Source organism: Varanus komodoensis, unplaced genomic scaffold (assembly GCF_004798865.1).
Source record: "Varanus komodoensis strain SLA01 unplaced genomic scaffold, ASM479886v1 scaffold1, whole genome shotgun sequence".
NCBI lineage: Eukaryota > Metazoa > Chordata > Lepidosauria > Squamata > Varanidae > Varanus > Varanus komodoensis.
The window spans coordinates 111265411-111290203 of NW_025335268.1; the positions used below are offsets into that span (position 1 = coordinate 111265411).

At 40.1% G+C, this 24793-nt stretch overlaps 1 protein-coding gene across 1 annotated transcript in view; it reads right to left on the bottom strand.

Moving 5' to 3' along the window:
• The window catches only part of ANKRD13C (ankyrin repeat domain 13C), a 78472-nt gene that overhangs the window by 14154 nt on the left and 39525 nt on the right, over window positions 1-24793 (bottom strand). Inside the window, exons 7-12 of the mRNA XM_044440712.1 lie at window positions 15142-15286; window positions 12480-12611; window positions 11983-12144; window positions 4603-4682; window positions 3111-3209; window positions 1129-1229 (exon numbers count right to left, since the gene is read on the bottom strand). Coding sequence (XP_044296647.1) covers window positions 1129-1229; window positions 3111-3209; window positions 4603-4682; window positions 11983-12144; window positions 12480-12611; window positions 15142-15286 — 719 coding nt within the window. The remainder of the gene's footprint in view (window positions 1-1128; window positions 1230-3110; window positions 3210-4602; window positions 4683-11982; window positions 12145-12479; window positions 12612-15141; window positions 15287-24793) is intronic.

Below are 24793 nucleotides of genomic sequence, written 5' to 3' on the forward strand. Positions count from 1 at the left end.
GAGATAATAATAGAGAAAAATTAACATTTTGAGGGGAGGGGTTAGGGAAAGAAGAGTAAGAAGAAGAAAGTGTGAGCTAGTAAATAAAAAAGGACCAGCAGAAGGTCCGATTCAGTGAAGTGACTGCAAGAGCAGTCGAAAAGGAACTGAGGGACTGGGCAAGAACCCCCTTTTAATCCAGGCCCCCAGAAGGGGCAGGGCAGGGCTCCTGCCCACTCTATGACACTGAGCTGTGCAAATTTTTCTCCAATCCAGGCCTTACCCTGTGCGGCAAAGTGTGTATGTGATGTACAGAGACCATGAAGAAGAACCCTGTACCATGACTGAACCACATGCAGTAGCTAATCCTTTCCAACTATATCATGGTTTAAACAATCCTCAGAAAAAAATCCATCACATCTCAAGGGGTGAAGTTGCCACTGAAATGAATTGCAGCTTGGAGAGACAAAGATTTTCCTCAGGGTTCCAGAACAATCTTCCCTATGCAATTCTGATTGCGGTCTCATAGCATTCTTTTAAAACTACATGAGATGCATGACTGCAGTTCACAGATTACCTAGTTTCACTTCAGGCTACACAATGGGCCAGTTTGCTTGATCAAAACAAGCCACTATGATTTATTTAAGGTGTGGCATATGCTGGGTACAATTTCATGTGTTGTGTAATTCAAACTTAGGGGACATGGTTTATTATAAGGGGAAACAACACTAATTACCCATGAGCTGTTGCAAGGTTATTGGAGAGTTGTTTCCCTGTCCAGATTTGAACAACATGACAAGTTATACTTGAGCAGTGAATTTGCAAATTGTGCCCTGCATGCAGAATTGATTTAAATAAGCCAATCTGGCTTACTTTGTAGTGCAAACCAAGGCACACACATCTACTCCCGCAATAACTTCATTTTCTGTTATTGTGTAATTTGACAGCTGGTACACTATGAAAGAGAATATCTATTTCATTCCAGTGTTTGACTATAATTCCCCTAAATCATGAGTAGCAAACCACTACATTTCTCAGTCCAAAGAGCAAGATATTTCTGTAAGAAATTTTGTACTTGACAAGGGAGGGAATTATTATTATTATTATTATTATTATTATTATTATTATTAATCCAAACTGACAGCTCACCTAACTTTACAGGAAAGCCTGGTGGAAGTTTCATCTGCACAAATTCCCGCAGTTTATTAAAGTGCTTGAAGGGTGCAATTACTTCTAAAACATTCAACAATCTGAAAAAAGAACACAGGTGACAATTTGGTTTCTTAGCTGCTTTAAGGTTTACATTCAATTACATTGTAAGCTGAGGAAAGGTGATGTACAGTAAATAACTGCAAATGACTCAAGCAAATGAGCAAAGACATTTCAGGAAAGATATTACACTTTGTCATTGATAGCATGTATGAGACTGGATCATTCTGACCTAATATAATGTCCAGTGTATTTGTACAATGTATAAATAGTCCCATGTAAATTCTGACCTAGTGCTGCTCACAATGCAATTATGTGTCCATTTCTAGTCAAGTGCAACTAGTAGAATGATTTCCAGATTTTCTTTCTTTTGGTTTGTTAAAATTTTAGAACCATTATTTCCCCTCAGCTCAGACTGTAGTTTCCAAAGTCTATTAAAGTGTCATTTAATGAAGAAGTCCAGTTGTAAAACTCCAACCAAAAAATGAGTTTCCTTTTGAAACTAACAACTTTTCCTTACTAATCATAACAACAGAACAGTCTTCCAAAATTCCACTTTAGAAACTACATAATGGATGAAAAAAGTAGTTGTTGTCAGGGAATACAAACAGAAAATATGGGAAAACATTATAACACTTTAGAAAACTAGCTCTTTCTCCAAAGCAAGTGACCAAATATTGCTATTTTTACATTAAAAAGGTAAAGGTTTCCCCATGACACTAAAGTCCAGTCATGTCTGACTTTTGGGGGTGGCGCTCATTTGTTTCCTAGCCGAGGGAGCCAGCGTTTGTCCGCAGATAGTTTCCGTGGTCATGTGGCCAGCATGACTAAACTCCGAAGTGCACAGAACACTGTTACCTTCCTACTAAGTGGTACCTTTTTATCTACTTGCATTTGTATGCTTTCGAACTGCAAGGCTGACAGGAGCTGGGACAGTGTACAGGAGCTCACCCCGTACTCTGTCCCAGCTCCTTATGTGCCAATTTCCTCAGTTACTCTCTTCAAAGAAAACATGTAAACTGGATAACTTTTCAGATTATAAGTGCAGTGGTTCTACCTGATTACTTCTACAATAGGGTATACTGCAGGTACATGAAGTATATTTTCCAAAATTCTTGGAAACCATTGTTCCATGCAGTCCCTATTTAATGCCAAATTATGTGACCACTGTTTTTAAAAAATGTATACTACACACCAATAGCGTCAGAATCTGTGTGCTTTGATTTTTGACAAAAACAAAAACAATAGGAACTACAGGCAGTCCTCAGGTTATGAACAAGTTCCATTCCTGAGAAAACAGAAAGGCATCTTTAAGCCGAATTTGTATGTAAGTTGGATTGTGTATAGTTGGCCCTACACATTCAGGAAGGTTAGAGGTGCAGAATTCCAGTGAAAGTAAAAAAAAACCCCAAATATCTATAGCCCCCACCCCAACCCACCAGTATGTCCTCTTTGCAGCAAGGAAATGCCAGAGCAATTTCCCTCTCTGGATGGATGAGGCAGGAAGGCATGATTTGGAGATCCCGCTTTCTCCCCTTTCACTTCCTTTCTCTCTATGGCAATGATGATTTTCTGCAGGAATTTTTAAAAAATAATAGGCTTTGGGGCCAGTCATTTGTAAGTAAGGGTTGTTTGTAACCTGGACATTTGTAACTCTGGGACTTCTTGTACTGACAATACATAACACAGGGTTTTACAATCTTGCTTACCCACCTTGCTATATAATATGCAATAAGAATGATCAGAATCCTAATTTTCTCCTAGACATCTGTTTTCCTATTCCACAACTGTTTTCCTGTGACAAGAATGCACATTACACTCTGGAGTAAGCACTACTCTGTGCACAGTTCTGTATTCAGCAGTATATTTCAAATTCATCACATGTCCTTCACAAACTTTTGTAACCGACAGTTCAGACTTACGATTCAATTCCTAGAGGAAATTCTTGACTCATGGCTATTGTGGCTTTAAATGTTTTCTTGCTTTCTTTGCAGACCAGTTCTCTACCCAAATGAGGTGCTCTAGTTAAAGAAAATGTCAATGAAAACCTAAGTTACACAAACAGTGAGAATTTGGAATGCATTTCTGCCATGCTGGAAAGCAGGTTGACAGAAGTTGACAAAAATTGAAATGGTTCAAACAGCAGCAATTGAAACAGACAAGCAGGTCTGTAAGATGAAAGTAATTAACAAAAATATTTTAAAAGGAGAATGAAATAAAGAAACACACAATTGAGCCATATAAGATTCCATACAGTAAAGAGTGTACTCTCCAAGAATCAGTGGCCAGAATCTGAACAGCTGCTCAGACAAGCCCAAAAACTTGTGTACTCCATGGAATGTATTGTTTTTCTTTGAAAAAACAATCCTCACACATTTCAAAAACATTATGCTATTGTAACATGGAGACTAAAGTATTGAAATGAATGGGATGTAAGTTCTTTATTTATTTATTATATCATTTCTATACCACCTAACTGCCGAAGCTCTCTGGGCAGTCCAAAGCAACATATTAAAAAACAATATAAAATATACACATTACAATATATTAAAACATCATTAATGTAGGCTATGTAGCAAGGGGACAGCATATAAAAACATTAAATAAATAAATAAATAAATAAATAAATACAGTTTAAATAAATAAATAATAGTTGGCAATACAAAATTTAATTTTTATTCATTTAATTTCTAACATCTTTAATTTAAATGAGTCTACTAGACACAGGAATAAAACTGGATAACAGCCACTCACAATGATTAGCCAAGCAAACTTATTCTACAGGTCTTTGGATCTTGGTCAATGAACTGGATGTGAATGGAAATAATGTTGATTTCTTTTTTAAAGGAACTGTTTGCTCTGCAAGCCCTAGCAAGGGAAACCCCCTGGTGTCGCCTGATGCAGGTCTTAAGAGTACTCGAAAAAAATGTTGTGCACCCCTGGAGTAAAAAGTAGGAGAAATTGTTTCATGTGTTCATATTTGCTGCTTGCACTGAACACATACTTATGAGGTTAGCCAAGGACAGCCTCTTACACAAGAAACTTGCCTGTGACAGCCAGTCTCACACATTATTAAGTTTCACAAGTGTGCACTTTTAAATACCAATAATGGCAAAGGGCTGAAGCTCTTTGGTTACTTCATGCATCCTGACAGAGGGGCTATTCTCATTGCAGAAATTTCTTGAATATGTTTCAAAAGAAAGTGTGCCAATGAAAATAAATCAGTACATAAAAGCAAGTAACAAATAGCAATAGATTTTTTTAAAACAAAGACTTCTTAGACTTCTTACTCAACAATTCAAAATTTATATGTGTGTAATGTGTTTTTGTTCCTCACAATGTGAAATATTCTAAATATTTTGCAAGTAACCTTAGTTACACAAAGCAGTAGTTATCATATGCATTTATACTCACTTTCCATTTTCGGCAGATATGTATTCTTCCCATGTAATTGTGTTGGGTGGAGGTGGGGTTAGAGATTGCCTCCTGACAGGCTGTTTAAGGAAAACACATAATAAGTCTTTGTAAATTAAAGAACTGTACTTCTTGGTAGGCTACCACTATCTAGCATACAAGCATATTGGTATTCATTTACTTATTAACATTGATATTCTGTTTCTCATTTGAAACAAATCCCGAAGTTGTTTTTTAAATAAATGTTATTAAATGAACTTATACAAACAATACAATTAACATTAGTGTAATGAACATAATTAAACACTATTAATAAACATAAATAAACAATACAAGAATAACAGTGCTACCTCCACCAGGACCAACAAATCATGCCAGTTAATATAAGATTATTTATTCATTCAGGTTGCCCCACTCACAGTTTCCTTCCAGAACTGCACTGACTCTTCTGATGGTTTGCAACCCTTTCCTTTTATTAAGACATATTCAATAAATGACCTTCAAATATTTTCAAAATTATTTTTACTTATCAAACCTTTTTCCATTTAATATGGCAAGTTAACATATCATTAATAGCTAGATTCCAGACTTCTTTATACCAGACTTCTTTGATAATCACCCTTCCTTTCTATTATTACTCTTACTACTGTTAATAAAATTATTATCAATTCTTTAGTATTTTGTCCCACTTGTTCTCTAAATAATGACAATAATGCTAGTCCAGGATCTACTTCACTGATTAAATTCAGTATTTTACTGATTTCTTTGAAAACCACTTCCGAAAACTCATTTTTATATTTCCACTCCCACCACATATGGAAATACATACCCACTTCCTGGTTGTATCTTCAACATGCATTGGAATATTCATTATTCATATAATTCAATTTAACCAAAGTTGAGTACTATTTCCAAACTAATTTATAAAAACTTATCTTCTCATATCAGTCCTCCCTTCTAGTAATACATTGTAAATTTTACTTGTTGTTCCTCTCATCCACATATTATCTTATTTTTCTTTCTGTAAAATTATATCTTCAAATTTAGTATATTCTCTACAGTTACCATTTTTCTTCAACCAATCTTTAGTCCAATGATCTAACTGAAGTATACTGTACCAAGTTACTTTACCCGGTCCCTATATTGCTTATATTATTTCTTTACTCTTCATTTTTTCTCTCCAATCCTTCAACTTAAAAACATGTTTACTCTTCAGTACTTCCTCTATCTTTAAAAATGGGTTTTCTATCTTTTTGATTATCCAGTTGCAGTATATTATCTGGTATATTTATTTGGAATTTTTGTATGCTGTCCCATTTGCATAAGCCTCGGGATGGCTTCCAACATCATAAATAAATGCCTCATTTGATTTGCTATATAATTTTTCACATTGGGAATACATAAACCTCCTGTTTCCTAGGGCATATACCATCTTTTTAGCAATCCTTGCTTTTTTATCCTCATTACAACATTTATTAATCATGTTTTGCCATTCTTTCAAATCTTTCTGTGTTAACTTAATTGGCAACATCACAAACAAGAAATTAATCCCAGGTAAAATCTTTTTAAATGCTACCATTCTACCAACCCATGATAAACCAATCTTTCTAAATTCATTCATTTTCTCTTTCATTTCTTATTTTAACTTATCAAAATTATTCTCTTTTAAACATTGCAATTTTTGTAATATTTACACCTAAATACTTAATAATGTAGGTGTATATATTACATATCTTCTAACCTGACTTCTTAACTATGTTAAGTATTCTATTTAATACTTAACATATCTTCTAACTTGCTCTTAATCTCATCCTTTTCTACATTATTCAGTTAAATGATTCAGTTAACTATTTAACTAAGCTATTTTTAAAAGAATAAAAACAGAAAACAACCAAACAAAAATTGCCCCCCCCCCAACACACAGTGATCTAGTTCACTTGAAACAAGTACAAATTGCATCTGTGTTGTCACTGAATCATGTTTTGTTGCTGCATGGGTTGTTATCACAGTTGGAATACAGGGAGAGAGTGGGCAAAGCAGGAGGGATAAAAACAACACAGAACCTGAGAAAATAAATCATGAACTTTTTTTTAGTATCTGCCAGAGAAATAGGCAGGTTGCTTACCTTTAACTGTCAGTCTTTGAGTGGCCATCTGTGCAATCTCACATATGAGTGCTGTGCCTGCACAGTGCCCATATTCAGGAAGATTCTCTCAGTTAGTAACCATTTTTGGCAGGAACCCCCACCCCTTCATATAAATGGGCAGATTCTCTGCTTCATCGCCAGTCTACCTGGAGACCAACCATTCGGCCCAACTAGTACCAACATGATAAAATATAATACATGATAGACATGATAGAAACAGATTATATTGTATGAACCCATTCACTAACACTGATGCAGGGCTGGTGGGTGGATTGTGTGAATGCACAGATGACCACTTGAAGAACGACAGTTCTAGATAAGCAACCTGCTTTTCTTCGCCGTGGTCTCTATGCATCACTCATGTGGATGACTAGCAAGCTTACCGAACTTGGAGGTGGGACGGTGTCATTATCAAAGGACAGTCAAAAGGGCGACACAGCCAAAAGAGAAATCCATTCTAGCCTTTAAGTCAAGATGGTAATGTCTGATAAAGGTGCATGGGGTGGACCACGTAGCAGCTTTGCATAAATCTTGTACTGGTATGCCTGCATGTAAGGCTGACGAGGTGGCTGCAGCTCTGGTCAAATGTCCTTTTGGAAGGATTGGCAAGTCCAATTTAGCAAGTTGGTATGAAAGCTTTATGGTTTCAACTATCCATTTTGAAAAGTGTTGGGGTCCTATTGGTGTTTCCCTGTCATGTTCAGGGTACTTTATAAACAGTCACTTGGTTTTCCGGAACAGTTCGGTTCAGGATCAGAAAAAAGCAAGTGATCTGCAGACATTAAGATTGTGGAGTGACCATTCAACTGGTGTTGATGGCTTGGAAAATATGCTGGTTACATGGTATCTTAAGATGGAATGTTGTCGCCACCTCTGGAGGAAGATTGGGTCCATACGGAGGAACACCTTTTCCTTATGGAATTTCAAATATGTGGGGGGAGGGGGTCATCCCAATGGGTGCATATTTCACTTGCCCTCCTGGGCTGAAGTTATAGCCACCAGGAAGGCCATTTTTCCATAACCTTAAGCCAGTGGAGGCTAATGAATCAAGTGGAGGTTTTGTTAAAGCCTGCGGGACTACTGACAGACTCCATGTCAGTACGACCAATCAGATCAGAGGGTGTAGGTTTTGGAGTCCTTGTAGGAACCAATGTACTAATTGGTGTGAGAACACAGTCGAACCCTCTGTATGTACAATATGACTGCGAGGTATACTTCTGATGGACAAGGGTTCCAAGACCCCTTGATGTAGCGAAAGAAGGAATTGAAGAATATTCTTGATGGTTGCAGATTCAGGCAAGAACTTGTTACTGATCGCAAATCATGTAAAGAATTTCCATTTCGAGCCAAACAATCGTCGAAGATTTGGGCATAGGATTGAACATAAAATGTACTGAATGTCTGGATGAAGAGTGTCAGTACCAAACCTGATATCAGAACTGAGCTCAGTGCATTAGTCATGCCATTAGTTTCACGGTGTGCAAGTCGGGATGTCAGATCCTGTCCTGTTGTTAAGTGAGGTCTGGAATTTCTGGCAGGTGAATATACATCCCTCAGGACAGCTGAAGCAGGGTTGAGAACCAAGCCTGGCAAGACCACCACAGAGTGATCAGTATGCCAGTGGTGTTGTCCTGTCTGATCTTCGCTAGCATCTTCATTATCAATGGAATTGGGGGGAAGACATAAAATAGAGCACTGTTTCATGGAATCATGAATGCAGCGCCTAGAGAGTTCTGTCCCATCCCTGCTCTGGAGCAATATGCATCGCACACTCTGTTCTGATGGGTCATGAACAAGTCTATCGAGGGCATTCCCCACTGATCGAGGAGGTGGTGACAGATTTCTCAACTGAGGACCCATTTGTGTGTCATAGACATGTAGTGACTCCACAAATCCACCTCTTTGTTCTCGATGCCGGCCAGGTGAACTGCTTGTTATGTCCATTCCGTGATTGATGAACTGGTTCCATAAACGAAGAGCAAGATGTGCAAGTAGAGCTGATCTCCTTTTGTTCACACAGAACACAGTGGAGATGTTGTCTGTGGCTATCTGTATGGTCTTGCCCCTCAAGATGGTTCAGCATGTGGTAAGGAGATGGTCTTGGTGTTGTCCATACTGAAGGAGGATGGAATGAAGGCTTACTTGGTACCAATGCACTCTGTTCCATTTCAGCTTGGTATGGAACATCTGTGCTGAATGAGAATTCTGTGTGTTTTTCTTGTCTGGCTTTTCTTTTCTGGGATACTTTTCTTTAGCAGCCCCTTCAGTCTCAAGGTGCTTCCTTTTCTCCTTGTGCTTTTTAGGAGATTGAAACTGTCCAGAGTGCTCTTTGACTTAGTGCTCTCTCTATGTTCAGCACATGGAGGGGCGCTTCCTTCGGCTGCTGAAGGGCTGGCAGACTGGGCCACGGTAGCCTCTCTCATCACGATCAAGGCTCTATCCCAGAGCTCTTTCTTGAGAAAGTTTTCGCAGTTCTTGCAAGCCTGTTTTGTGAAGGCTTGACAATAGATGCATTTGCCCACATGATGTCCTTCACCCAGAGAGAGCAGGCAGAGCGAACACGTGTTCATACATGGCATTTTCGCTCCGCACTGGGCACACCTTCTAAAAGCAGAACACTGTGCCATCGAGGGAGAATAAGAAAGTATAGGGTAGAAAGAGAAAGGTGATAGATGGGTGTGTGTGTGTATTGGGAGGGGGGAATATGTGAGGAGAAGGGGGAAAGGGAAGGGCTTGTGATGGGAAGGTTTTGAGGTTGTGGAACAGAGGATTTAAAGGAAGGTTCTAAAGTTTTAAAGATTAGGTAAGCAAAGAAGTTTGTGAGGGAAATTGAAAGTAATGAGAGAACCCAAGGAACAGCAAATGGCAGTCGAAAGTCAACTGGCAATAGGGTGGGGACTTTGCCCTTTTATACAAGGGGGTGGGGGAGCAGAGTTCTCACCAAAAGTGTTACCAGCTGAATCTTCCTGAATTCAGGCACTTTGCAGGTACAGCACCCATATGTGTGATGCACAGAGACCATGACGAAGAACCTGGGTTAATGTTATTTATTAACCAGGTCACAAACAGAATGACTATGTTTCTACAACTTGATAACCCATCATGTGAGGCCGATTGTGATAAGCTGTTGTGTTGTCCAAACATGAAGCAATTTGTTCAGGATAGCTTATTTATCAGTGACAAGCCACAGAGAGAACCCATGCCTTCTTTAGCTTCTTGTACCCTATGTAACTTATTTAAAGGGATGACTTAGAGCGATGTGCAAACCTATCTGATAGTATCATGAGGCTAGTACAAAAAGAGCTAATTGCTGAGAAAAAGACAAAGCCACAGATATGTTTCTAATATGCCCACAAAACCCCACCACAAAAGTGCCCTGCAACCCTGGGAGGTGACCCAGGACAATAGCATTATCAATGGTTTCAAAAGCCATTGTAAGAGTGAGAAATATTGACAGTTCCATTCCCTTTACCCCTCCCATTAAAGGTCATCTATCAGGGCAAAAAGGCCAATTCCATTCTGTTACTAGGTCAGAATCCATACTGATGTAGGTATCCTCCAAGAACACCTGTAGCTAAGTCACCACCTCTCAAGCACATTGCCTGAAAAGGAGATATTCACCTTCAGGCAGTAATTATAAACATCTGGATCATGGAAGGGCTTTTGCAGGAGCAGTTGTACCGCTGCCTCCTTAATGGCAGTAAGAACAACCTCCTCACATAATGATGCATTCACCACTTCCTAAACCCATCCAGTCAAGCCACTCAGCTACCTCAAATAAGCTTTGATGGATAAGGGTCAAGAAGACACATGGTGGGTCAACCTGCTACAACAATTTTGCCCATGTTTCAAGCCACAGAAGCAGAAACTGATTCCACAAAACTGACTGATGCATAGGGCAGCTCATTTGGACCCATTACAAACAGCAGCATTATGGTGAGCAATTTTATCTCACCCTTCCTCCAAGCAATGGGGCAGCTGATATGGCTGAATGCTGGAATTCCCAATGGCAGTAACTGATCTGCTGGCAGCTCTATGCTCAAGCTCCTCAAAGCATATTCAATATACCCTACATTATTGGCAGGGAAACTTAGAGTATATTTTTTCCCCACATTACTGATTGGGACCTAAACACCAGTCAAACCAGCACAAATAGTGCCATCCTGACGTTTTGGACATCAACATCTATCTGTTGCAGCCAGCACAACCACATTGGTCAGGAATTCTGGGAATTGTAATCTAGAACATCTGTAGGGCACTAGGCTAGGGGATGGATGATTGGATGGATGGATCGCCTCTGGCACCTTTCTTCCTGCAGAAGATTAAGTTTCAACATCATCAATATAAGCTAGTATTTGGCTCACTGGTGTCTGCCTACAAGCAAGCTCTCAGCATGCCTTTAAAAACCTAATTTATAACTTGACACTACAACTATTAAGTGTACCATTCATCTGTTATCTGACAAAGCAGTACCCTAAACTTTCCATTAACAATGACACCACCTTCTAACAACTTTTAAAACTTACCAAATTACTACCAATCCTTCAGTAAAACAAAACTATAACATGCCAACTTGTTCTGGTGAAACTATAAAGGCTAACAATATTCTGCATGAGCAGAAAAAGCACTCTTAAATGTATAGTTATTCACAAACATCACACTACCTCCTGGGGGAACAAAAGAAAGCAGCACACATGAAAAATAAATCTTCAAACTTTCAGCTTCTGGGCAAAAATTAAAATGGCTCCGGTTCTGAAATTATTCAGAGAAAATAATTGGAAAATTGGCTGACAGCAACACAAAAGTCGCACAGAATGAACGAGTGGCAGAAGTATCAGCAAAGAATTCTAGTACACAGCATAATATACAAATATTGCTGCTTACTAAACCAGAAAAAATGTATACTAAAATTTAGGTGGTACTGTCTGGAAGGTCACACTTCATGCCAATCACATCAAAAGATGTTTGAACTATCCCCTGAAAAGCAAACATTAAATTTTCACCAATTTGTGAAAATTGTGGAGTGACCACAATGATTAATTAGTAGAGTTAGCGAGTTTCAGAAAATTTGGCAGCTCAGTGCAAGAAAACAAGCGAGCCTAATGTGGATTGCCAAGGGAATGCTTTCATTGCTAGTGTTTAAGACTGGTACTTCCTAAATTCAACAAATATTCAGATTTCTGTATCAATATAGAGATGGTTAAATACACAATTTAACAAAAATTGAACTTTACCTCAAAGTTTTGTTCCATCAAATTTCCACCTTTACTCAAGCTTTCCATGATAGCCTTATTTCGAAGAATATCTTCCTCACTGAGATGTTCTCGTCTTTTCCTTGATTCTAAGACAAGCCCATTAACCAGGTAGAAATCTGCCAAGAAGTTTCCTACCCTTTCCTGCAAAAGAAAGAAAGAAAGAAAGAAAGAAAGAAAGAAAGAAAGAAAGAAAGAAAGGAAGGCGCACACATGCACGCAAAAACCCACAGTGTTTGATACAAAGACTGCAACTACTATGTCAAGACTTGGTGTTTATTGTCCATCTCCTCATCAATTCTTTCCCCTAATTACTTGTTTTTCTTCAATTATCACTGGAAACAGACTCTCTTCTAGGAACCTAACTTTTAACATGCTTCCTGTTAACATGATAACCTGGGCCACATTATCTTACTGTTATCTTTTTGGAGCACATTAGCACAGGATAGAAGAATGTCTCAGGATAAAAGCTGGCTTACTGTCTTATCTTCTCGGAAAAGCCATCCTGTTTGGGCACGTGTGAAGGTTATTGATTTGGTTGATAATGTTGCTGAATAAATATCACTGCTCATCAAAATGTCAACTTCTTCCTCTGTTTCCATCTCAGATTCCTGAGAGCGAAAATGCAATTCCATTTTTAAGGGGGAAAAAAAACCCAGTTTAACAGAAGTATTAGCTTCTATTTTAGCCACTTTCTGTTCAAATACTAGACTTCTAATAATCAATGCATTTTGGCATTAGTTTTACAACTGTGACTACATTTTCACAATGCATTTCACTGATCTAAAAATCTATCACTGCAGAATTTGCTAATTTCTTGGGTACCAGATTAAACTGTACTTCAATTTCAGCTTCTCAGCTTCTTTCTACAGCTATACGTACATGTCCAGTGGGACATTTGAAAACCTTCTATAGAAATTCCTCTCTTGCAGCCTCCTCAGAACCTAGATGTATCATGAGTTATTCAGATTAAATAATGAAATGACACCACTGCCATAAAGAAAAAGGGGATTTTGAAAGGTCACTAGTAATCTATATAGCAAAGGAACTTATATACATAACAGACAGTAGCTGAGAAGTTTACTAATTAGGTTTTCTATAAAGAAGTAGATAGGCAGGTTGTTTGTAACTGTCATTATTCAAATGATCATCTATGCATTCACATATTTGGGCTGTGCACCTGCATTAAGATTTTAATTAAGATTATAGCTGAAAGAACCACTTTTGGAGGGAACCAATTCCTGCCCATTCCTTCAGTTCACTCAAGAACAACACTGTGGCCTTGGGCTAAAGGGAGGATTCAGTAGACCAACCTCATCACTGGTCAAAATCAATCTCTATGTAAAGAACAAACATGTCGATATAAGACACCAAACTGGAAGTGGTGAGAGGGTTGTGTTAATGCACAGATAACCACTTGAAGAATGACAACTACATATATACAACCTGCTTTTCTTCTTCATAATCTCTGTGCATCACACATATTGACAATTAGAAAGTTTACTTTCCTGAATGGTGGGTTGGTGTCATTGCCAAAGGACTGAAAAAGGACTGCTCTCCAGGAGGAACAATCTGCTCTGGCACAGACATTGAAATTGATGGAGTAGACCAGGTGGCTGTTCTACAAAGGTCTAGAAGAGGAATTCCAGCAAGTACAGCAACGGAAGTTTCCTTCACCTGAGTAGAATGGGGGCCTTTAGCAGTACTGAGATCTGCAGAATGGAAAGCTCATAAGCCAGGGAAATAGTTTGCACCACCCAGGATGCTAGTCTTTGAGAACAATCAGGGAGTCCTTTGTTTTTGTCTTGTAGCAAATGAAAAGATTTTGAGAGCAGAGAAATGACTCAGTCCTGGAATGGCAGAACACCACTGGTCAATTAACATCTAGTGTATACAATGTTGAATCCATAGGATTCAAGGGGGAAGCAAGGAAGGATGGTAGAACAATGTCCAAGTTGATATGAAAATTAAATATTGTCTTGGGGAGGAAAGAAGGGTCTACGAGCAGCACCACTTTGTCTCTACAGAAGACCAGGCATGAAGTATCCACCCTAAGGGAGCACATGTCACTGAAACAGCAAGCTGAAGTAATCACCACCAGGAGAGCAACTTCCCACAACAGCAGGCATAAATCAATTGCCACCATGGGTCTGAATGGTTTTCTTTAAGGGCTTACAGAATGACAGAGAGACTCCCGTTAAGCATTAAAGAACAAGTTGGTGGAGCGATGCTCTTGAGCCCCTGGAAAAAACATCAAGACAAGGAATGGAAAAAACTGATGAACCTTTGATCAGTATGGGGAAAGCTGACGTTGCTGCCAGGTAAACATGGGTGGGCGATGTCTTCAGCCTCCACTAAAACAGTAATCTGAGGAATACTTGTTCTTTCATGCATTAAGGTGGATCAAAGCTCTCCTGCAATGCAAAGGAGAACACTTTCCATTTTGTGGCATAAGATCTTCTGGCAGTGGGCTTCAAAGACCAATCCTAAGTCAAGTGCAGTCCTTCCGGAAGGGTGGTAAGCTCCTTATGTAAGGGTGGGCGGAGGGTTCCTTCTGAGTTACAGAATCTTCCTGACAACAGGATCTACACAGGTGCAGAGTATGTATGTGTGATGCACAGAGACTACAAAGAAGAATTATAGTTCAGCTTTTTGTATGCCTATTGTATTATTTCCAAGGAAGAACCGGACATATGCTGGCAACAATTTTCATACAATTTTTTAAAATTACAGTCTATCACAGAAGTGAGAACACCCCTCACATTTTGTAAATATTTTATTATATCTTTTCATGTGACAACCCTGAAGAAATGCCACTTTGCTACAATGTAAAGTAGTGAGTATACTACTTGTACTCACTTTTGTTGCCAGCAGTTCAGACATTGATGTCTGTGTGTTGAGTTATTTTGAGAGGACAGCAAATTTACACTGTTACACAAGCTGTATACTCACTACTTTAAATTGTAGCAAAGTGTCATTTCTTCAGGGTTGTCACATGAAAAGATATAATAAATTATTTACAAAATGTGAGGGGTATACTCACTTCTGTGATATACTGTAAGTATTTGATTCAATTTGGGTGCAAAAATGAAATATTTTGCTTTGTAAATACTTTCCTTTATCAAACATGTTGTAGCTTACCTCATGATGTATTCGTTGGTAAACTTTTTGTTCATTGTCTAAAACTACAAAGGATTCAGAGGGTGCAGCATCTCCATTGAAAATGAAGCTCAAGTCCCCTCGTTGGCACTTCATGTCAGTAAAGTCTATGAGCGTTGTGTCAAGCCTGTGGAAATATTCCAACACTTAATCTGATCCAGAAAGGCAGACATGTATAAAATAATCACAGCTTGGTTCAAAACTGTGCAACTTCAAGAGCCAGTGGGGAAGGTAAGATGACAATCTGAATGTGCTCAAAAAAAAGGAGGGATTTTGCTGTCAGTCTGTTCATGCACTTTCTTTTCAGGAAACATATTAACTAAAAGCCCTTCCTCCAAGAGGTTGCAGCTAGTTGTAGTCATTAGTAAGGAGAAAGGAACCATGGATGTTGTGAGAAGTTAAGGAAGGAGGAAATGAACTAAAGTAAGGATCAGAAACAGGACATGACTGGAAGGATCCTACTTTCCTCCATACATTTCTTTCCTCCAAGGAATCCTTACATTCCTTCTACAATGTATTCCCAACATTCTTTTTCATACATGATCTAATCTTATCTATTTGCACCTTCCCAGCTGAGGTTAGCTTTGAATAAAATCTATAAAACATTCCTAAGTTCTCTTTTGTCAAAGATGAGTATAGATGGGTTAGGACCAGAGTTTTACAAGACATTTAGAAAGTTGCTGATACCAAAATTAAAATTCCTTTTAAATAGCATTTTGGAGGGTGGAAAAATTTCAGCATCTTGGAAAGATTCTTCAATAGTTTTGATACTAAAACCTAATAAGGATTTGACAGTTCATGGAGCATACAGACCTATAGCTTTGATAAATCAAGATACAAAAATGTTTACACTAATGCTTACAAAAATAATGAATAATTCAGGCTGGTTTTTTAGTAGGGAGAAAGATGTCAGATTTGACTAGAAGAGTATTAAATGTAATAGAATTTATATCAAAGAAAAGAGTGAAAGAGGGTTTAATATCATTAGATATTTTTAAAGCTTTTGATTGTGTGGAATGGTCAACAAGAAAGATGTTGATAGAGACATTAAGATTTGGTTTACGATTTAAAAGAGTAATAAATGAATTATACTTTTCTTGCAACAGTGATAGTTCATGATGGTTTAACAGAAATAATATCCTTAGGTTGAAGCACTAGACAGAGATGCCCTCCTTCACTGATAGTTTTCTTAAGTTATAAAATTATTGGCAAATAGTATAAGAAATGACGATACAATAGAAGGAATTGGAATTAAAAATAAAACCAAGATTAACCTATTTGCTGATGATACCTTGTTAACAACTGAAGACCCGTTCAAAGTTATCAATCAGATTAAGACTTATTTGGTGTAATTTGGTGAGATAACAGGATTACAGGTTAACTGGGAAAAATCAGAGACAATGCTGTTTAATTGCAATACAGAAGAAAAGGAGGGAATAAAGAATACATTTCAGATTAGAAAATGTGATATTATTAAATACTTGTGTATTAATATTTCAAAAAATACTCCATGTTTGAAAAAGGAATAATTTTGATAAATTAAAATCTGAAATAAATAAGAAATTGCAGCCATTTAGGAAAACAAGATTATTGTGGATTGGGAGAACAGCAGTTTGTAAAATGAAAATTTTACATAAGATTAATTTTTTGAGATGAGGCTGATTAATAAATTTTGTAATGGAGATAAGAAGGCAAGGATTTGTAAGAAAAGATGGTATAAATCACAAAAAGAGGAAGGACTAGGTATTCCAAATATTATATTATGAAGAGAATCAGTTCAGACGTATACCAAATATTATTTTGCAGCCAGATGGGATGGGCAGAGATAGAACAACAGGAAACTGAGGGATCTTTTCTAAACATTCATTTTAAACAAGATAAGAAGAGTGTCAAAATGATAGAAAATCCCTTTTAAAAAAATTAATATGAATTTGGGAGAAGTACAGGGATGCATTTATGCCAATCCCCCCACCAAAAATTCCAGTTACAGAGATTAGAGGATTTCCAAAAATGTGAGGGATAGTTTAAGAAAGGAATTAAAAGAAAAACAAATATTCAGAGTAAAAGATTGAATGAAAAAATGGATAATAAGGAAAAGATAATGGCATTATTTGGAAAAGGAAATTTAACTTGGTTTAAAGTTATGCAATTTAAACAATGGACTAGAGAATGGTTGCAGAAAAATGGTAAGTGTAGAAACCTTACTAAATTTGAGGAGATTGTGATGAATAGGTAGATGCAAGGCAGAATGCAAACAAGGGGGACTATAAGTGAGATATATAAGATTTTATTACACAGGGAAGATATATATGATCTTTTAAAAAATTCATGGAAAATGGATTTAGGGAAGGAAATAGTCAAGGATGATTGGGAAAAATATGGGATATAGTCAAGGATGATTGGGAAAAATATGGGATAAAATGTATATCAATTAGAATTGAGGAAAAAATATGAATTAGTAGGAAAATGGCACATGATGCTGGTTATTTTATATTGATAATAAATATTCTAATTTATGTATCAATTTCCACATTCTATAGCTGGAAAAAGCAGGTTGCTTACCTGTAACTGATGTTCTTCGAGTGGCCATCTGTGCAGTCACACATATGGGTACTGTGCCTGCACAGTGCCTAGGGCCGGAAGATTGAAAGCTAATGGTTTTTGGCGGGAAGCTCCGCTCCCCTCCCCCTCACTAGTATATATAGAGTGGAGCGTCCGCCATTTTACTCAGTCTTTGAAGACCGATCGTTCGCCCCCTTGTGGAAGAAAAATAAATTACAGCAAGTATCGTCAGTACCGTGGATATAAAGATGTGGTACCGATGAGGAAATCCACTCACTGACACCGAGCGGGGCTGGCGGGTGGGTTATGTGACTGCACAGATGGCCACTCGAAGAACATCAGTTACAGGTAAGCAACCTGCTGTTCTTCATCGTGGCCTCTGTGCATCACACATATGGGTGACCAGCAAGCTTACCATGATCAGAGGAGGGTAGATGTCATTACTGAAGAACAGCTGAGAGAACCGCTCTTCCAAAGGAACAATCTTGTCTTACACGTATGTCCAGGCAGTAATGTCTGGCAAAAGTACATGGAGAAGCCCAAGTTGCAGCCTTACAGACATCCTGAAGCGGAATTCCTGCTGCAAAAGCTGAAGAAGTGGCTACTGCTCTTGTGGAGTGACCCCTCGGAACAACAGGTAAGTCTATCTTGGCTAGCTGATAAGACAGTGCAATGGTTTGGACTATCCATTTAGAAAGTCTTTGAGAAGTAACTGGGGATCCTTTATCCTGCTCAAAATATTGTACAAAAAGCCAATTGGAACGTCAGATAGATTCAGTCCTCAATCTGTAGAAAGCTAAAGATCGCCTTACATCAAGCGCATGTAATGATCTCTCAATCGGATTCGATGGTGAAGGGAAGAAGGCAGGTAATACAATCTCCTGATTCATATGAAAAGGAGTAGCCACCTTCGGCAGAAAAGAAGGATCCATGCGTAGAATAACCTTTTCCTTGTGGAAATTTAACTATGGAGGATCTACTCTGAGAGCATACAATTCACTAGCTCTTCGAGCCGATGTGACTGCTACAAGAAAGGCTGTTTTCCATGAAACAAGTTGCAAATCTATAGTTGCCATGGGTTTAAATGGGGCTCTAGTGAGCGCCTGAAGCACCACTGAAAGACTCCAAGTAGGCATGACAGGCCTGATCGTTGGATGCAGATTCTGAAGTCCTTTAAGGAATCTTTTTATCAGTGGTTGTGAAAAAATGGATGATCCACATATTGTGCCATGGTAGTAAGAAATTGCAGCCGTGTACACCTTTACAGACAATGGCTTGAGTATTGAAAGGTGTAGTTCTAGAAGAAACTGAAGGATATCTGCTATTGATGCCGAATGTGGAGTGAAAGAACGAGACTCAGCAAAAAAGAGAATCTCCGCCACTTCGCTGTGTAGGATCTTCGGGTTGACGGTCTCAATGCAGAGTCGAGAATCCTCTGGATTTCCGAATGAAGGACTGTCGATCCTGATGTAAAGTCCAGTGAACCCGACAGGGTAGCAGGAGCCAAAGGTTCCAAGGCGGTAAATTGAGTATCGGGTCTGTGAGATCGATCCCCGTAGGAGCTAGATGCTGCCGGTATTGAGTCGGTATCGATATTCATCGAATCTGCCAGGCTGTAAGTTTCAGTGATGCCATGTCTGGGTGACATAATGTCCCTTCTTGTTGTGTTATTAAATACAGGATGGATGGAAGATGAAGGAATTAGTTGTGAGACATGCAGAGAAGCGTGGAAAACCATGGTTGGCGTGGCCACCATAGAGTGATAAACAGTCCTGTGGCTTCGTCGTGAACAATCTTCGATACTACTTTCATTATGAGTGGGATCGGAGGGAAAGAGTAGAAATTAATCTCATTCCATGGGAGCATGAAGGCATCCCCTGCTGATCCCAGTCCGATTCCTGCTCTGGAGCAGAAATTCTCGCATACCCTGTTCTGATGGGTAGCGAACAAGTCCATGTCGGGATGCCCCCAATGACGGAAGAGTTGGTCGCAGATCTGTCGATCCAACTCGCATTCGTGGGATGTCGACATCTGTCTGCTCAACAGATCTGCCTCGACATTGTCTGTACCGGCTAGATGAACTGTTATGAGAGTAATGTCCCTCGGGATGCACCAGTCCCATATTTGCATCGCAAGTCAGGCCAAAGCGGCTGACTTCGTTTCACCCTGCTAGTTCACGTAGAACACTGCTGCGATATTGTCTGAAGTTATCTGAACGACCTGATGTTGGAGCATGTCCTCGAAGGATCGTAGCGCTCTGAAGATGGCGAACAGCTCGAGGAAGTTGATATGCTTTGTGGACTCCTGTCGGTCCCAAGCACACTGGGTTCGAAGAGTAGAACACACTGCTCCCCAGCCAACCAGGGATGCGTCGATACAAAGAGTCACAGTAGGTTGTGGGGGTTGGAAAGGAATCCCTGCATTCAAATTGGCTGGAACTGTCCACCATATCAAGGATCACAGGACAGAGGACGGAAGCCGGATTAGTTTCGTAGGCGAGTCCTGATGTGGTCGGAATCAAAGCCTGGCATGCGGAACGGTGGCCACCGACACGGCCATATGTCCCAAGAGTCTTTGGATCAAGCAGGCAGGAACTATTCTGTCCCATCAAATTCAATGAATGAGTAAGCCAAGGCTGTGTTGTTAGTCCTGAGGGAGAAATGCCCTTGCCACCAAGTGGGCACCGATGAAGTTGATTATCTGCATAGGAATAAGAGAGGATTTCTCTAGGTTAATACGAAGTCCAAGGTCATTCAGTAGGGCACAAGTTGTGTGAATGGACGACAGAAGACCTTCTCTGGTCTGGGAGACTAATAACCAATCGTCCAAGTAAGGGTATATTTGAATACCGATGACCCTCAGATGTGCGCAGACCAGAGCCATACATTTTGTAAAGACCCGTGGAGTGGTAGCCAGCCCAAAAGGGAGCACGTTGAATTCAAATATTTCTGAGGCAACAGCAAATCAGAGGAAACGCCTATGATATGGATGAATGGAAATGTGGAAGTAGGCATCCCTCAAGTCCAGTGAGGCGAACCAATCCTCTCTCCTCAGCAACGGCAGGATATTTTGAAGAGTGGTCATTCTAAATTTCTTTGGTGTGATAAATTTATTTACGTTTCATAAGTCCAATACAGGGCAGAGACCACCATCCCGTTTAGGGACCGTAAAATATCTCGAATAGAATCCGTGGAGTCCTTCAGATCAAGATAGCTGACAAATCGCTCCTTTGCGAAGAAGCTGATGAACTTCGTTCAACAATATTGGCGAGCATGGTGTAAACCGGATCGGACTCAACAGAGGAACGATGTCGAATTCTATTTGGTATCCATGCTGTATGATGGATAACACCCACCGATCAGATGTGATGGACTCCCAAATGGGAAGCAGGCTTTCCAGCCGATCCCCAAATGAGAGGGGGAAAGGTGGGAGTGGGAAGAGAGGAATGGTTCGCCAAACACGTCAACGGTGATGTTTGTCTGCATCAAATAGGCAATGGCCTTGCTGGAAGAGCTGCTGGGGTTGTTGTTTGTGGCACTGTTGCCATTGTTGGTACTGCTGCCTGGGCTGGTAGTGTTGTCGGTAGGATGGGCGGGGCCATGACCACTTAGGTCTCTGCTGCGGCTGCGTTTCCATATGACGAGTGGTCATCCTCATGTATGGCCTTCAGCTTGTGGTCCGTTCTTGAGTTGAATAGGCCCAACCCGTCAAAAGGCATCTCTTCAATTCTCCTTTTCATCTCATCCTGAAAATTGCAGTTTCGCAACCAAGCATGTCTCCTGAGCGAGATGGCACCAACTAGGGCTCTCGAGTTGGTATCGACGTGATGTCTTGCGGAGGAGAGTTGCTGGATAGCAACCTGCATCGCCTCTTTTATGAAGGCCTTTGCGAGCTCTCCTTGATTGTCAGGAAGGGCAGAGAAGATGTTATCAAGGTGCTGCATTATAAAGTATTGATAGCGCGCCAAGGTCGCTTAATAATTTGAAATACGCAGGCCGAGCCCAGAGGCTGCACAGACTTGGCGTGCGAGGGAGTTGATCTTCCTCCCTTCCTTGTTGCACGGTGCTGTGTGACCTCTAGCCTCTCTGCCCTGAGAGGACTCTACCACAACCGAGTTCGGTTTCAGGTGTCGAAGGAGAAAAGGAATGTCCTGTTCTCAAACCCGGTACATGGCTTCGTACCTTCTCGATGTTAGCTGAGGGTTAGCAAGCATGTCCCAGGGCTGGACCATCACCTGGCGTAGGGTTGTTATCAACAGCAAGGTGATGGTAGCAGACTGTTCACCCCTGACCACATCATAAAACTTGTTGGTGCTGGGATTGGGCTGTTGTTGTGCCTCGATCTCCAGCAACTGAACAAGCTGGGACATCAGCTCCGCAAAGGAGATGTGGGGCTCCTCAGGTGATCCTGGGCCCTGCGAAGTAACAGCGATGTCTGGGGATGCAGAATCCACTTCGGACTCATCCGAATCAACATGGTAATGTCCTGGGTCACCAGATGAAGAACCTCTCAGTGACAAGAATCGGCTCTGGCCCCTCTGCTCTCTTACAGGTGCGTCCCTCGGGATCGATGAGGACGGACGATCCTGGGGTGGATAATATCCAAAGGAGTGATACTCATCCCATCCCGAATAGTATGGGAAATGAGGGTCCCAGTCATCAGAGCGGTGGTCAGCAGAACGGCTCCACTCCCTTGGAGGAGACATGGCAATCTCGGTGTCAAGTTCGGTTGGAGGCATAGGTGGTGACCTAGCCCTTGGGGGAGAACTGCGAATCTTTCCATCTGATATGGATTCATGAGGTGGAGCCTCAGGATGTTGAGGGGATTCGCTCTCCACCCAGACTACACGCCGAGGGGAACCCGAAGGGGTAACCCGCATGGCGGCTTGGAGCGTTGGAGTTGTTGGGGTCGGTACCGAGATGACAATCGGGATCAAGGGTGCCGACGAACCGGAATCACGGGGCTTGTCATGCTCAGCCTTCTTAGTCTTTCGAGCAGGTTTTTCTGGTTTATCCCTCCTAGCCTTCTTGTGACCAGAAGGCTTCTCGGAGTCAGTGTGCTTGTGCTTCTCCTGCTGTTTCTTGGGAGGCGAAGTAGGCTGTTGAGCCACAGAAGTCATGCCCTCTTCCAAATGGCGCAAAGGGGCTGCAGTTGAGGCAGAGGCAGAAACAGGGTGTCGCGGAGGAGCCACCGGAGCAGAGGCCGGTCGTCGAGCAAGGGCCAAATCAGAAGCAGGCTTCGAGACCAGCTGGTCTGATTGTAAGAGAGCTTGGTCCCAGAGCGGCTTCCTGAGACGATTTTCCCTATTCTTCCTGGCCTGTTTCGTAAAGGTCAGACAACGCCTGAATTTATCTGTCCTGGGCCCCTCTCCTAAGCAGAGGAGGCACAGGACATGCGGGTCTGCCAGCGACATTTTGGAGCCGCACTTAACACATTTATGGAACGCTGCCCGCTGTGCAGCGATGATAGTGAAGCAGGAAAGATAATATTTATTTATAATAGAACAAGAGAGATAGAATTGAGAAGAATTATAAAACTCGGGTACGCAAAACTTGTAATAGGTAGAAGAATGAACAAGAACCAGAACAAGAACACGAGGTGAGAAAACAAAAGTCTAGGCGAGAGCGATAGCAGCACGAGGCACGGCGAACAGCGGTCACAAAGACTGAGGAAAATGGCAGACGCTCCGCTCTATATATACTAGTGAAGGGGAGGGGAGCGGAGCTTCCCGCCAAAAACCGTTAGCTTTCAATCTTCCAGCCTTAGGCACTGCGCAAGCACAGCACCCATATGTGTGATGCACAGAGGCCACGACGAAGAACGTAAAATATTAAGCAATTTTGGGTAATGATTTTAAGGAGATTAGTAAGATATTAAACTTAAAAATTGAAGCGGATCCAGAAACAGCGTTCTTACTAATTTTTTGTGAAAAGAAATGGAAATGGAATACTAAAGAATAATAAATTTGGTATTCTCAACAAAATTGTCAATAGCAAAGAACTGGAAGGAGAAACAGGATCTCTAATTAAATGAATGGTATAAATCAGTTTGGAATACAGCTGTTAATGACTAGTTGAATTGTGAGATAAAAGTGAAAAAGGGATTGGTAAGGAAGAATGATTTTAACAATATATGGAGTAGGTTATTGAACATGCATTAATAAAAGGAGAGGGTAACAAACTCCCAAAAGATGTTTTACAATTTTGGATGGAAGGGGTATAGCAGCAAGAACAGAAAAATGAAGGGAAAACAAATACTATCTATCGCTTTTATATCCTGCCCTTCACAATGTCTCAGGGATATAATACAATAAAATAAATAAATAAATAAGATACAGCATCCAGATAATAATATATAAAATCAATCTGAAAGCACTACTAAAATTTTAAAATAATGGGAAAATAAAAAGGTTTTGGGCTGGCGCTGAAATGAAAAAAGCATTGGTGCCAGGCACACCTCTCTACAAAGCCCATTCCATAGCCAGGGCGCTACTGCAGAGAAGACCCTTTTCCGAGTAGGCATCCAGGGCCCTGGTGGAGGGGTGCACTAAAAGTGATGTTTCTTTTTAAAATTTTATTGTGTGCTTTATTTTTAATTATTATATGATTTTTGTATTTGTACCTTTTAAAAAAGAAATATTGTCAATGTTTATAATAAATGTGTGTTATACTACATTGGCGTAGTATTCTACTATACAGAATTACTATACTGCTTCAGAGTGAAGACAGGATATTAAATGCTCTTTCATACAAAATGTATACATTCCTACACATACAGAATGTGATGTATATACAGTGACCAACTCCGTATCTTTGTTTAGAGGACAGTATTTCCATGGAGTGAGAAGTCAGGGCTCTCCAATGCTCTGCTTTTCAAAGAATAAGGCAGCTTTCACTCTACCCCTATTCCCAAGTAACAATACCACCATGCAATCTCAATTTGTTTTACTAGAGAGCCACACAAACTTTTCTGCAGCTTCAAGAACTTAGATTTCTTTTATATGAAATATTCACTATATACTTATAAACACTATCCATAAATTAAGCCATGGAAAGATTGCAAGTAATGCTAA